The sequence below is a fragment of the Hyla sarda genome, chromosome 8, assembly GCF_029499605.1.
Source record: "Hyla sarda isolate aHylSar1 chromosome 8, aHylSar1.hap1, whole genome shotgun sequence".
Taxonomy (NCBI): Eukaryota; Metazoa; Chordata; class Amphibia; order Anura; family Hylidae; genus Hyla; species Hyla sarda.
In genome coordinates, this window is record NC_079196.1 from 172,596,223 (window position 1) to 172,609,877 (window position 13,655).

Below are 13,655 nucleotides of genomic sequence, written 5' to 3' on the forward strand. Positions count from 1 at the left end.
ACTGGCTCCAGAAAGTTAAACAGATTTGTAAATTACTTCTATCAAAAAATCTTAATCCTTTCAGTACTTATGAGCTTCTGAAGTTAAGGTTGTTCTTTTCTGTCGAAGTGCTCTCTGATGACACGTGTCTCGGGAACCACCCAGTTTAGAAGAGGTTTGCTATGGGGATTTGCTTCAAAACTGGGTGGTTCCCGAGACACGTGTCATCAGAGAGCACTAAGACAGAAAAGAACAACCTTAACATCAGAAGCTCATAAGTACTGAAAGGATTAATATATATATATATTTTTTCAAATTCAAAAAAGGTTTTATTGAAAGTGGTAAAAGAGGCATTACAAGCAATAGGTGAGCAACAAAATAAACAAACTTGGAAAAGAGAAAGGAGTCTGGTGGCCAGGGTGGGCCCAATGGACAGCAGCTCAACAATGCATAAACATATGACATGTCATATATCAAAAAGGAACAGCAAGTAGTAAGTTCCACAATAAGTAGTGTAGCAAGTAGTCAAGGATTAAGATTTTTTAATAGAAGTAATTTACAAATCTGTTTAACTTTCTGGAGCCAATATATATATATATATATATATATATATATATATATATATATATATATATATATATATAATATATATAAAAATGTTTTTACTGGATAACCCCTTTAAATCTTTATAGATTTTTTCTATGTTGGTTCCACTATTGTTTTTGGTTAAAAAAAAAAAAAAATGACCTAAAAAGGCCTCAAGAAACCTAGTCTTATTGCAGGTTTTTACATTACCGTTAAAAATCCGTAATAAATCTGTACTCATTCTGTACCATCTAAAGTTTCCATATTCACTTCACAGGTTTAATTCTAATTCCGGGGACAACACAACTTACAGCAAAGGATATTCTACACAGGCTCCAAACATCAGGTGCAAGATGCATTATCACTAGCCAAGAACTTGCACCAGCTGTAGACACTATCTCAGCCCAAGCTCCATTGCTGAAAACCAAAATGGCTATCTCTGGAATGAGAAAAGGATGGCTTAATTTTGAAGATCTGTATAGGTATCTCCTATCATATTGCCATGTACTGATACAGTCATTGATGATCATGTAATAAATTGTAATTAAGACATATTTACATTTATTTAAGAACAGCCAATGACAAGCATGCATGCGTTAAGACAAGGAGTACAGATCCAATGACCATTTACTTTACGAGTGGAACTACAGGTTCTCCAAAAATGACAGAACACAATCACTGCAGCCTTGGGCTAGGACTGACTGTTAATGGAAAGTAAGTACCATAAAGTATAAGTACCTCAACTGCAAATTTAATGATTAAAGGCAATATATCATGCAAGAAAATGTATCCCCTATCCAAAGGTTAGGGGATAAGTTTTAGATTGCAGGGTGTCCAACCACTGGGACGTCCCCCCTCGATCTCCTGCAGGGGGCATGTCCACCACGCACAAAGCGGTGGCCAACACTCCCCCCTCCATGTATCTCTATGGCTCTCCCATTGAGATACCTGGAGGGGATGTTTCAGCTGCCGCATCCTGCTGGAGTTGAGAAGTTCCGCTCCCAAGGAGAGCTAGGTCCCTGTGCAGGAGATCGCAGGGGTCCCCGCAGTGGGAACCCCCCACAATCATTTATCCCCTATCCTTAGCATATGGAATACGTTATCTTGCATGAAACATCTCCTTTAAGGGTTTCCCATTGTTTAAAAAAAAACTTTTGACATGTCATGTGAGACATGTCAAAAGTTTTGATCCGTTGGGAGCCCAGTACTGAGACCCCCAGTGATCATTAGCTTCACTACTTGACTCGCTGTGATCTCCATCCAGTTGCACTAAATAGGGTCCAGACTTATAAGCTTTTTTCCTGCTAGACAGAGATCACAACAAGTCATCTGTGCACCTCTCCCTGCTTGTACTAATGATCAGTGGGGTTCTTAGCACTGAGCCTCCCCCACCCCCACCCCCCGACAGATCAAAACTTTTGACATGTTTCTGTGACATTTCAAAAGTTTTCTAAGTGACAGGGACAATTAAAAGCGTGTAAAGATATAAAGCAAATCCAGCTCACCTACTTGGTCTCGTGCACAGGTCAGCACCCAGGCTCCATGTGTCCAGTAGCAAGAGAAAACGAGATGATCCAGCACTTGGAAAACAGCTTGCTTTATTATTCTAATCCTCTTAAAATGGTGTGCGACTGTAACAGTTCACATATTCTGAGTGATCTTGACGCGTTTCGAGCGCATGCGCTCTTTGTCAAAAGATACCTGCTCTACTTCCTGGGGCCATGATAAAGGCAAACTCCAGGTGAGTTGAATCAATTAAAATAACAGGCTGCCAAAGAAAAAGCTAGCCTTGGACATGTTGTATAAAATTAAAGAGAGATATATAACCACATTCAACATGTATGATTCCATTCGAACATTGATGTAACAAAAGCGAAAATATAAATTTAGAAATACTATGATGCGTGTGTAAGTTACTGAAATAGTATGCATTATATCCCAAAACACCCATTATGCATGCACTCCCTAAGACTCACAAGGGGTTAAATCCCTTGAGTATGAGACCTATTGTCTCCAGCATAGGATCCTTATCTGAAAGACTATCTTCATGGTTGGATCAGTTGCTTCAACCATTAGTCAAGCGGGTACCAGGTTACCTGCAGGATTCCAAAGATGTCCTGGGCAATCTAAAATCTCACATGGCAACCCAATTGGCATTGGCTCACTTGTGATGTCACCTCGTTGTATATGAGCATTCTGTGGCAAGTTGCCATGGATGCTCTCAAATTTCACTTATGCAAATATAGTGAATATGATCAAATTTTGATTAATTTTATTTTGAAAGTCACATGGTTTTTGATAACCCACGATTTTTTCACCTTTGACAAAAAAAAATTCTACAGATCAGTGGAGTTTCAATGGGGGCCCGGCATTCCTCCTCTCTCGCGAATCTAACAATGTCGCACTGGAAGGAGTTGTATATCTATGCGGTTTCCAATCCGTATTCTAGTCACATAAAGTGGTACAGGAGGTACATAGACGACCTCCTCCTCATTTGGAGGGGGGATATCTCTCCCGTGCCACTTTTTGTTGACTACCTCAACTCCAATCCATTCAACCTCAGGTTCACATCTGAGCTCCATTCTGACAGTGCGGCATTCTTGGATTTGCGTTTGAGCGGGTCTGCCGGCGAACCCGTTGTCACTTCCACTTATCGCAAGCCCCTTTCAGGAAATACCATTCTAAGAGCGGATTCAAACCATCCAAATCACACCATAAAGGCAATACCTGTAGGAGAATTAACCAGACTCAGACGCAAATGCTCTGATTCTCAAGAGTTCAAAAATGAATCAACACAATTAACCAATCGACTACGATCATGAGGTTACAAACAAAAACATCTACAGAGTGCATTTCACAAAGTTTTTAAAAAAGATAGAAATCAATTACTTATCAAAAAAAGATACCAATACACGAAATGCGCTTGATAATTCCATCATAGCTCCAGTCTTGTGCATCACATATACACCTCAATTCAAACTGTAAGAGATTAGGTAACGGGGATGACGTCTCCTGGGTAGACAGGCACAGTTTTGCAGGAACACTGTAGAAATTGCAGTCCAAACAGCAGGGAATTCGTTTAACTGACTTCAGCCAGTTTTATTGTCAGGTTGATGTACAGAACATAAAATATAAAAACAAAATCCTAAGCCTGTCCGGCTCTAACTAACAACAGGAAACCTCACTAACCAAGTGCCGGCCTAATACCGGGCACCAAACAATATAGCAAAGTCCATACCACTTGTAGTGCTCTCACAGGCTCCATGCAGATAACCTGTTCCCAGGCTGAGAGAGAGAGATGTGTCTGCATTCTCAGCCTTATATCAGGCCAGCACACCTGAGGAGTGATTACCTGACAGCCCAAAACCCGGACTGTCCGGATGGAGTGGGGGCCCACCCTTCTCTCCCCACTCCAGCCACACAGGCCTTAAAAACACACAGGTTTTATACAAACCCGAATTGCAGAGACTTCTGCATAGACCTCTGCTGAACATTTCCCTGGTTGCTTTAAATTACATAAGTGAGGAACCTCGGGCACACATAGACCCCGTCCACTACTTCTCCAGACACTCTGTCATAAAACAAATCAAAAATATTGTGCAAAAAAATTTATACCTTCTAAAAGATGACCCCTGTGTGTCTGAAATTCTCAGTACAGGCTGCCGTGTGGTAGCTAAAAGAGCACCCACACTAGGCACCCTATTGTCCCCCAGTCTCATCTTGTCAGATTCGAATGTCACATCTACTTGGCTACGCACCACAGGTTTTTATCATTGTGGCTCAAATATTTGCTGCACATGTAAATACATTAAAGTGTGCAAAAAGTTTACCAATGCGGACACCACCAAAACTTATGAAATCAAAAACTACCTCAATTGCAACACCACTCATTGCATTTACATCATAGAATGCACAGCATGTTGTTTGAAATATGTAGGTTGCACTACACGTAAGTTGAAAACACGTTTCTTGGAACACATGAATTACATTACTAATTTATCCATGAGAAACCGTTCCAGTGCTTCATTACTTTTCATACAAGAACATAACAGAGAAACTAAAGTCCATACAAATATATGGCATAGAAAAAATTCACAGGAATATCAGAGGTGGTGACATTGAACGTAAACTAATGGATAGGGAAGCCTTCTGGCAGTTCACATTGAACTCCAGAATGCTGCATGGCTTAAATCTGTGCAGAGAATTATTAGTTCATTATTAATTCCATTCATTCCCTTCCCTTTGTATTCCAAAATGCCATCTTTTAACTGATTACTATGTAGGTTACAACCAGGGTTGTTTTGTTGTTTCCATTCGATCATACATAAATATAGTACAATTGACATGATGCGTTTTCATTGTGCGTTTATTTTTGCACACATCAAATGCATACTATTTCAGTAACACATCACAGTATTTCTAAAATTTTTTTTTCGCTTTTGTTACATCAATGTTCGAATGGAATCATACATGTTGAATGTGGTTATATATCTCTCTTTAATTTTATACAACATGTCCAAGGCTAGCTTTTTCTTTGGCAGCCTGTTATTTTAATTGATTCAACTCACCTGGAGTTTGCCTTTATCTTGGCCCCAGGAAGTAGAGCAGGTATCTTTTGACAAAGAGCGCATGCTCTCGAAACGCGTCAAGATCACTCAGAATATGTGAAGTGTTACAGTCGCACACCATTTTAAGAGGATTTGAATAATAAAGCAAGCTGTTTTCCAAGTGCTGAATCATCTCGTTTTCTCTTACAATTAAAAGCGTACCTGTCATTTGCGAAAACTTTTTATATAATGTAGATAATAACATTAGATGTTTATTTGTAATATACTGTACATTGGTTAAAGAATGTGTATATTTTTTGGGTGAAAAAGTCTTCAGCTATTGATTGCCTGTGTGTCTCTGTGTAGAGACAAAATACAGGAAGTGTGGGCGGACAAGCAGGGCTCTGTACACTGAGCACAAGTAGGGCTCTGTACACTGAGGACAAGCAGGGCTCCGTACACTGAGGACAAGTAGGGCTCCGTACACTGAGGACAAGTAGGGCTCCGTACACTGAGGACAAGCAGGGCTCCGTACACTGAGGACAAGCAGGGCTCCGTACACTGAGGATAAGTAGGGCTCTGTGCGCTGAGGACAAGCAGGGCTCTGTGCGCTGAGGACAAGCAGGGCTCTGTGCGCTGAGGACAAGCAGGGCTCTGTGCACTGAGGACAAGCAGGGCTCTGTGCACTGAGGACAAGCAGGGCTCTGTGCACTGAGGACAATCAGGGCTCTCTATACTGAGGACAAGCAGGGCTCTGTGGACTTAGACTCTGTGACATGCCTTTGGATCACAGGCAGGGTGATTGACCAGCCAGGCGCCTGCACAGAACCTGCTTGTCCATTCACACTTCCTGTATAAGATTTATAGGTGCTCAATGCCAGTTGTGCTAATTAACCATCCTTGGTGTACCTCAGTGAAAAGTAGGCAAATATAAAGGGACTTAACAAAATGACTGTGTAGCCTTTTTATGCATACAGGTATTGGCTGGATTTAACTCCTTCAGATGTGTTCTGGAATACATCAGACACAGGTTGGGCAAAGTCTGCATGGAGCAGTGTTTTCTCTCCTTGGATTCAAGGTTCCTGTGTATTTGCTCACTACATGCCTCGATTTGACCCAACTGTAATCTTGGAAGTAAGTTAAAATTGCAATTCCCTATTACATAAAGGAGGTCAAAAATTCCAAAGTACTTAAACATCTATAAGATGTTTCATTTGTTTGAAATAGGTAAGGTCTTACATCCTCAAATGGAATGAGGGGTAATGCAGGTTCTCTAACATCCACCTGCTTTGTGATGCCCTCATGGAGGAGTGGAAGAGGACTCCAGTAGCAACCTGTGAAGCTCTGGACAGCGTTAAAGTCATTAGAAACTTATTTTTTCCATTTAATACTTCCTTAAAAACAAAGCATTTTCTTAATATACTTCATTAAAAAATGTGATTGTTAGGGTGCGTTCACACGGAGTAAATGAAGAGTAATTCACGTCAAAAATTAACGGGCGGAATTTTTTTGTTTTATTTTCACGCAAAATTTGTGGGAAATTCGCGTGCAAGGGTTTTTCAGCCATTTCCGCACAAATTGCCCGCGAATTGCGAGCAAAATCGATGTCGGGCGGAATTTTTTTTTACCATTGACTACAATTGATTTCTGCTAGCAGATTCCGCTTGAAAAATGAACATGTTCTTTCTTCAAGTGGAATGGAATTCAGCATCGGAATTCTGCTAGTAGAATTTCCGCAGTGTGAACAGGACAGCAGAAATAACATTAAAGTCAATGGGCAGAGGAGATGTGCATTAATTTGTAGCAGAGAATTCAAGAGGAATTACTCGAGTAAATTCCTCTTGAATTACTCTGTGTGAACGGGCCCTTAAAGGGGTACTCCGGTGAAAACCTTTTTTCTTGTAAATCAACTGGTGGCAGAAAATTAAACATATTTGTAAATTGCTTCTATTCAAAAATCTTAATCCTTCCAGTACTTATTAGCTGCTGAATGCTACAGAGGAAATTCCTTTCTTTTTGGAACACTGATGACATCACGAACACAGTGCTCTCTGCTGACATCACTGTCCATTTTAGCAACCATGCAAAACAGATGTATGCTAAGGGCAGCATGGTGGCTCAGTGGTTAGCACTGCTGCCTTGCAGTGCTGGGGACATGGGTTCAAATCCCACTAAGGACAACAATAAATAAAGCATTATTATTATTATAATAACGTCAGCAGAGAGAACTGTGCTCGTGATGTCATCAGAGAGCATTCCAAAAAGAAAAGAATTTCCCCTGTAGTATTAAGCAGCTAATAAGTACAGGAATGATTAAGATTTTTTTATAGAAGTAATTTACAAATATGTTTAACTTTCTGCCACCAGTTGATTTAAAAGAAAAAAAGGTTTTCACCGGAGTACCCTTTAATGATGTGAAGAAAGGGTTTACTAAAGTTATTAAACTTTTATTTGTAAATAAAAAAATTTGTGTAAGCTTTACCTTAAAGAGGATGTCTAGTGGGATAACTGTACTTTTATTGGGCGAAGAAAATAAAGTAGGCATTACTCACCTACCTGATCCCTCATCACTGCCGTTCCAATGCTCACCGGGTATCCACTTTCTGGTCCCATTGTAATACATAGGAGTTAATGGTAATGCCCGCTCAGGAAATTACTGTTCTCAAAGATGACCCGATCGAGTGGTCATTTTCTGTGTATTTAGAGGGGATTAGGAAGCAGAGATCAGTGGGGACCCAAAGGACATTGGAATAGCAGAGGTGTAGGATCTGATCTGGGAGATATAGAATGCTTATTTTATAGTTTTACCCAGGTCTGTTCCTTTTAGAAATAAAATTCCTTGTGTAAGATTCCAAAAACATCTGTATAAAAAAAATACATTGTATATTAGCTAAATTGCACTAATACAATGTTTTCTTTATTCATGTAGACCTTAACCAAGTACCCCATCACTACATTTTGCTCACCTCCAACCGCTTACCGTATGCTAGTGTTGTGCAAGCTTGCGAGGTAACTAGAAGTTATTCTATTGATTGAAATCTGAAAACCCAGAATTAAATTGAAACTCAACTTCAGAGCCTTATTAACAATTATATTAATAAATGCATTATGATGAATGCAAGTTAGCGGGTCTGTGGTAAAATCCTGGTGCTTTCCTGTATGCTTCAAGAGCATTCAAAGAGCAGTGTTCCGAACTGTGTGCCAGTCACTGTGATTGTCATCTTTCCTCACCACTAGCATAAACCCATGTAGTTAACACAAGGTAGTCAATACTTGAGAAAGTGGAGGACCCGAAACGCTGCAACGGGGCCAAATGTCAACTACCTCAGCAGTGTCTCTGCTAGTGAACCGTGTGCAATATGGACAATGAAGAACTAGAAAGCTGGGACTATATAGTAGCATTGTGTTGCTGTAAACTACAAGTATACTTAAAATACATTTCTAAGTTTTGCTTACACTCTGAAAAACTTTTGTATAAGCTAATAGCACCTTAATAAAGAGTTAAAAAGCTAGCAGTGACTACCTTGTGATATATGGCTCCTTGTATGTGCCATCACGTTCTGTCACCAAGCTGTTGCATTGCCATCACATGGCCTTATCCCTGTATGATGTGTAAAATCCCGTATGTGAAAGCACCCGCCTTCTTCAGAGGCTGCCCTTATGGCCCGCATTCGTGAGATACGCTCTCAAGTCTCTTACTACCTCCTTAAACAACTCCATACCTGGGATCGCTTCTCTGATAGACAACCTCCTTGAGCTCTTTCTTGTCTTTACCGCTCCTCCTTTTCACTCTTCTTGTCTTCTCCTTCTATTTTCCCCTCCCTTCCCTTTATCTTTGTGGCTTTATGTTTTATCTTTATGTGTCTTTGTTTGTTTTTGTGATTTTGACTGACTGTTTTATGGGGGCCCAGTTGGGCTTACTGGGGGAGATTTATCAAAACCTGTGCAGAGGAAAAGTTTCCCAGTTGCCCATAGCAACCAAACAGATCGCTTCTTACATTTTTCAGAGGCCGGGTTAAAAATCAAAGAAGCGATCTGATTGGTTGCTATGGGCAACTGGGAAACTTTTCCTCTGCACAGGTTTTGATAAATCTCCCCCACTGTCTCTGGATTAGTGTCTCTATTTGCCTGATTTTGCTTGCGAGTTGCTGGTTGGTCTGTTTTTGTATTGTTTTCCTGATCATTTTCTTGGGCCCTTTGGGCCCTGCTTATTATTTGCATTGTTGTCCTTACTATTGTTTTGACAAAAATTTCAGTAAAAATGTACAGAAAAAAAAAATTTATGTATGTGACTATCCATCTGCCCTACATTATTATTGAAATCAAATGAATTGTAAAGTAGGCCAGTTTTAATGATTATCATAGGGGTGACCTGAAGCACCCGCGCTCCAATGCGAAATCAACAAAAGGGCCTTCAACTATCCTGTAGCCTTTATATAATCGCTTTATTATATACCCCCTTCCCTTCACCTCCTTGGTTAAACTTGATAGATATGTGTCTTTTTTCAACCATATTATCTATTTGTAATTATATAGGATAGCAGAAACTTTTTTGACCCAAAAGCTCCAGGGCAAAGTGAATTTGCAACCCCTTTAGTTATACCCCTGATAAGAAAATTATTTAAGGAATCTGAATGCAATGGGCTGGTCAGCTTCTTCTTTCTGCCCTGGTCATGGAGATTAGTGCAAGACAGGAGATAGATATAATTTAGCAGGGTCACCATCATGACCGTGCAGAGTGCGCACTAGTGTTCTGCAAAGTTGAGTATCAGTGTGCCCCCAAATTCTTTCATGCCTTTTAAAACATCTGACATGTCTGCATAGCTTGCTTGATAAAGTCATAGAGAAAATCATTGTCTGTTTGCAAATACACAACTAAAACCAAACCTACATTAAAGGGTACCTCTCATCAAATAAACTTTTGATATATTTTAGATTAATGAATGTTGAATAACTTTCCAATAGCATGTTAATGAAAAATATGCTTCTTCCTATTGTATTTTTCCCGATCAGTCCTGTCAGCAAGCATTTCTGACTCATGCTGGAGTCCTAAACACTCAGAGCTGCCAGCCTGCTTTGTTCACAGCCAAACAGGCTGTGAACAAAGCAGGCTGGCAGCTCTGAGTGTTCTCCTTTGTGAACAAAGCAGACTGGCAGCTCGTAGTGTTTAGGACTCCAGCATGAGTCTGAAATGCTTGCTGCCAGGACTGGTAGGGAGACCCCTAGTGGTCATTTCTTCAAAGTGGAAAATTAAATTGAAAGAAGCATATTTTTTTTAATAACATGCAATTGTAAAGTTATTCTGCATACATTAATCTATAATATATCAAAAGTTTTTTTGATGAGAGGTATCCTTTAGTAATAAATTCCCATCATTAAATACATCTATGGCTGTATTTTAAGGTTTGACACATTAATGGAATTATTTATTATCTATTTATAAAGCTACAAATTCAATAATCTAAAGCATTGTCTAAGCGCTGGAGAACCCATGAACCCTCAAGTGATGGAGCAATGGAAAGCGAACACGGGGCTTGACATCTATGAAGGCTATGGGCAAACAGAGACTGTAAGTTGTAAAAGTTTAAAACTATTAATTGTATCCAGCATATCAGGCATTTGGCCATTTTCGACATTGCAAGTATTCTGGATAAAATGGGTAAGGGGTTACAAGCTACTAAAAATGATCCCCTATCCACACGATAGGGGATAAGTTACTGATCGCAGAATCAAGGGGAGGGGGATTGGTTTGGGCCTGCAGAGAGTGGCCAAGCAGAATATTGGTGACATATTTTGCACCAACTTTATAGGGACAGTATAGAGCCAACATATTAGTGTGAATGAGGACTTTTGATATAAAACAACAAAGCATATGCACACAATTAACTACATGCATTATTATTTAGGTCATAATATGTGGAACGTTTAAAGGAATGAAAATAAAACCCGGCTCCATGGGTAAACCTTCTCCAGCCTACGATGTCCAGGTACTTAGAGCTCTACAAATAGTATGCACACTCTTTTAGGGATATGATTATGTTATCTGGTCACAGAAGCAGAAATTAGCCACAGCTGCTTCATCTTAGCCCTCGGGTGTGTATTCTGGTGTATTTTTGGGTGGTCCTGTAGGTGAAATCTGTTTATTATATGTCTTCAATATATGTATTTTATCATTCTAGATAGTGGATACTGATGGCAATGTATTACCGCCAGAGCAGGAAGGTGATATTGGAATCCGTATAGCACCTCAAAAACCTTTTTATCTTTTTTCTCAATACACGGTAAGCTTATTTATGAACAGACTCTGTCTCTTTTTACATTTGTAACCTGTTTTTTTTTCTGCCCCAATGAATCTAAAATGAAAATGGAATAAACTTTGAAAACAGTCTTGCTTTAAAGGGTACCTTTCATCAAAAAAACGTTTGATATATTATAGATTAATGTATGCAGAATAACTTTCACATAGCATGTTATTAAAAAATATGCTTCTTTCTATTTAATTTTCCACTTTGAAAAAATGTCCACTAGGGGTCTCCCTACCAGTCCTTTTTTTTATAGATTTCAGACTCATGCTGGAGTCCTAAATCTCAGACTTCAGCCGGGACACAGATAAACTCCCTGGCAGTGAGCAGTGGTGAGTTTGTCTGTGTTCCGGCTGCTGTCTGAGATTTAGGTCTCCTGCATGAGTCTGAAATCTATAAAAAAAAGGACTGGTAGGGAAACCTCTAGTGGTCATTTTTTCAAAGTGGAAAATTAAATAGAAAGAAGCATATTTTTTAATAACATGCTATTGGAAAGTTATTCTGCATACATTAATCTATAATATATCAAAAGTTTTTTTGATGAAAGGTACCCATTAATGTCTACAGCTCCTATGCAGATCTATGTATCTCCATGGTAAGACAAAAACAAAGACTGTGGGCTGACGTGGCAGTTGTGCTTCCTTTCATTTGTTCCCTACTTTTACTAATGTACATTTGGTAGGTTAATAGAAAGTAATGGACAGATGAAAGGGAGTAAGGCGGCAGGATCAGACTACGCATTCTATATTTGTAGTCTGTTCCTATGACAACACATGGGTTTGAATAGGATCTGTAGACTCACAAGGTCTACTATAAGGCAGTTAAGACTATTTGCAAAAATTGCTTAAATGTTTCATTTCATTGGTGCTATAAAAACCAAATGACTGTAAAGGTGCAAATCAAGTTAAGGGGGTGTCTTTTGAAGAGGTCACAGGTCCTCTTTAATTTGGGGTCTATCTGCTGGGGCTCATACCCATCAGCTTTCAATTTATAGCTCATAGTGACTCCAATACAGTGGTCCCTCAAGTTACAATATTAATTGGTTCTGGGATGACCATTGTATGTTGAAACCATTGTATGTTGAGACCAGAACTCTATGGAAACCTGGTAATTGGTTCTAAAGGTACCAAAATGTCATCCAAAAATAGAAAAAGTGAGGATTGAAGAAATAAGTAGATAACTAATACAGATAAAGCAAATCCTAACATATAAAAGATCTGCTGGGAGATGTAAATCACTGTCTATGTCAGTCTTTCCCAAGCATGGAGCCCCCAGCTGTTGCAAAACTACAACTCCCAGCATGCCCGGACAGCCTTTGGGAGTTGTAGTTTTGCAACAGCTGGGGGCACCCTGCTTGGGAAACACTGGTCTATGTAGAGGACAGGAGTTTCTTCAGAGTCCTGTACAGTACACACAATGTCCTAAAAAAGTAATGGAGTCGCCCTCACCTGGTGTCCAAAGGAGCAGCTAATCCTGGTACAGGTAAAGAGTAGTACAGAACATGTAATACCTCCCTGTACTGTAGGGGGCACTACCAGACACCAGTCAGTGCATACGCTTCAGTAATACAGGGGTTTTATCAGTGACTGCCCATTTTGATTGGTCGGTTCTTCCAGCCATTGACACGTTTCACAGATCTGGACTGTCTGTACATTGTATGTTGAGTCTGGTTTCAACTTACGATGGTAAAGAAAAGACAATTGTATGTTGAAACTATTGTATGTTGAGGCCATTGTAAGTTGAGGGATCACTGTATATAGTGTAAGGATTCAGCTTTTACAGATGATTAGCACATTTTGTAAGAAAAAAAACTCATCTACTGTATAATATCTATTGCCAATAGGGTGACCCAGAAAAAACCGCCTCAACTCAAAAAGGAGACTTTTACCTTACTGGTGACAGAGGCATAAAAGATAAAGATGGCTATTTCTGGTTTGTTGGACGATCGGATGATGTTATTTTATCTTCTGGGTAAGTTTAATATTTTTCAAACTATTTTTATCAACATGTCACAGATAAATTCTCCTTGATAATTCATTTCTAAAAATGTACTAGAGTTTTGCAGGTTTCTAGAGAAAAAAAAATAAAATTTGTTAAGCAGAACCTACTCAGAACTACGCATGCCATGTATTCAGTGCACACACAGCAGATTTGTGGCAGAAAAATCATGTCCACATGTAAATTCATCCTAAGGCTTTATTCACATGCTGGAATGTCCACACGGAAATTTTCTGTGTTGACA

General features: G+C 39.5%; 1 protein-coding gene across 2 annotated transcripts in view; it reads left to right on the top strand.

Annotated features, from left to right (window-relative positions):
• The window catches only part of ACSM3 (acyl-CoA synthetase medium chain family member 3), a 50,391-nt gene that overhangs the window by 23,651 nt on the left and 13,085 nt on the right, over window positions 1-13,655 (top strand). For both annotated transcript variants that reach the window (XM_056535742.1, XM_056535741.1), the window contains exons 5-12: window positions 842-1,046; window positions 1,135-1,278; window positions 6,089-6,245; window positions 8,041-8,120; window positions 10,557-10,680; window positions 11,018-11,098; window positions 11,291-11,392; window positions 13,257-13,384. In XM_056535742.1, coding sequence (XP_056391717.1) covers window positions 842-1,046; window positions 1,135-1,278; window positions 6,089-6,245; window positions 8,041-8,120; window positions 10,557-10,680; window positions 11,018-11,098; window positions 11,291-11,392; window positions 13,257-13,384 — 1,021 coding nt within the window. The remainder of the gene's footprint in view (window positions 1-841; window positions 1,047-1,134; window positions 1,279-6,088; window positions 6,246-8,040; window positions 8,121-10,556; window positions 10,681-11,017; window positions 11,099-11,290; window positions 11,393-13,256; window positions 13,385-13,655) is intronic.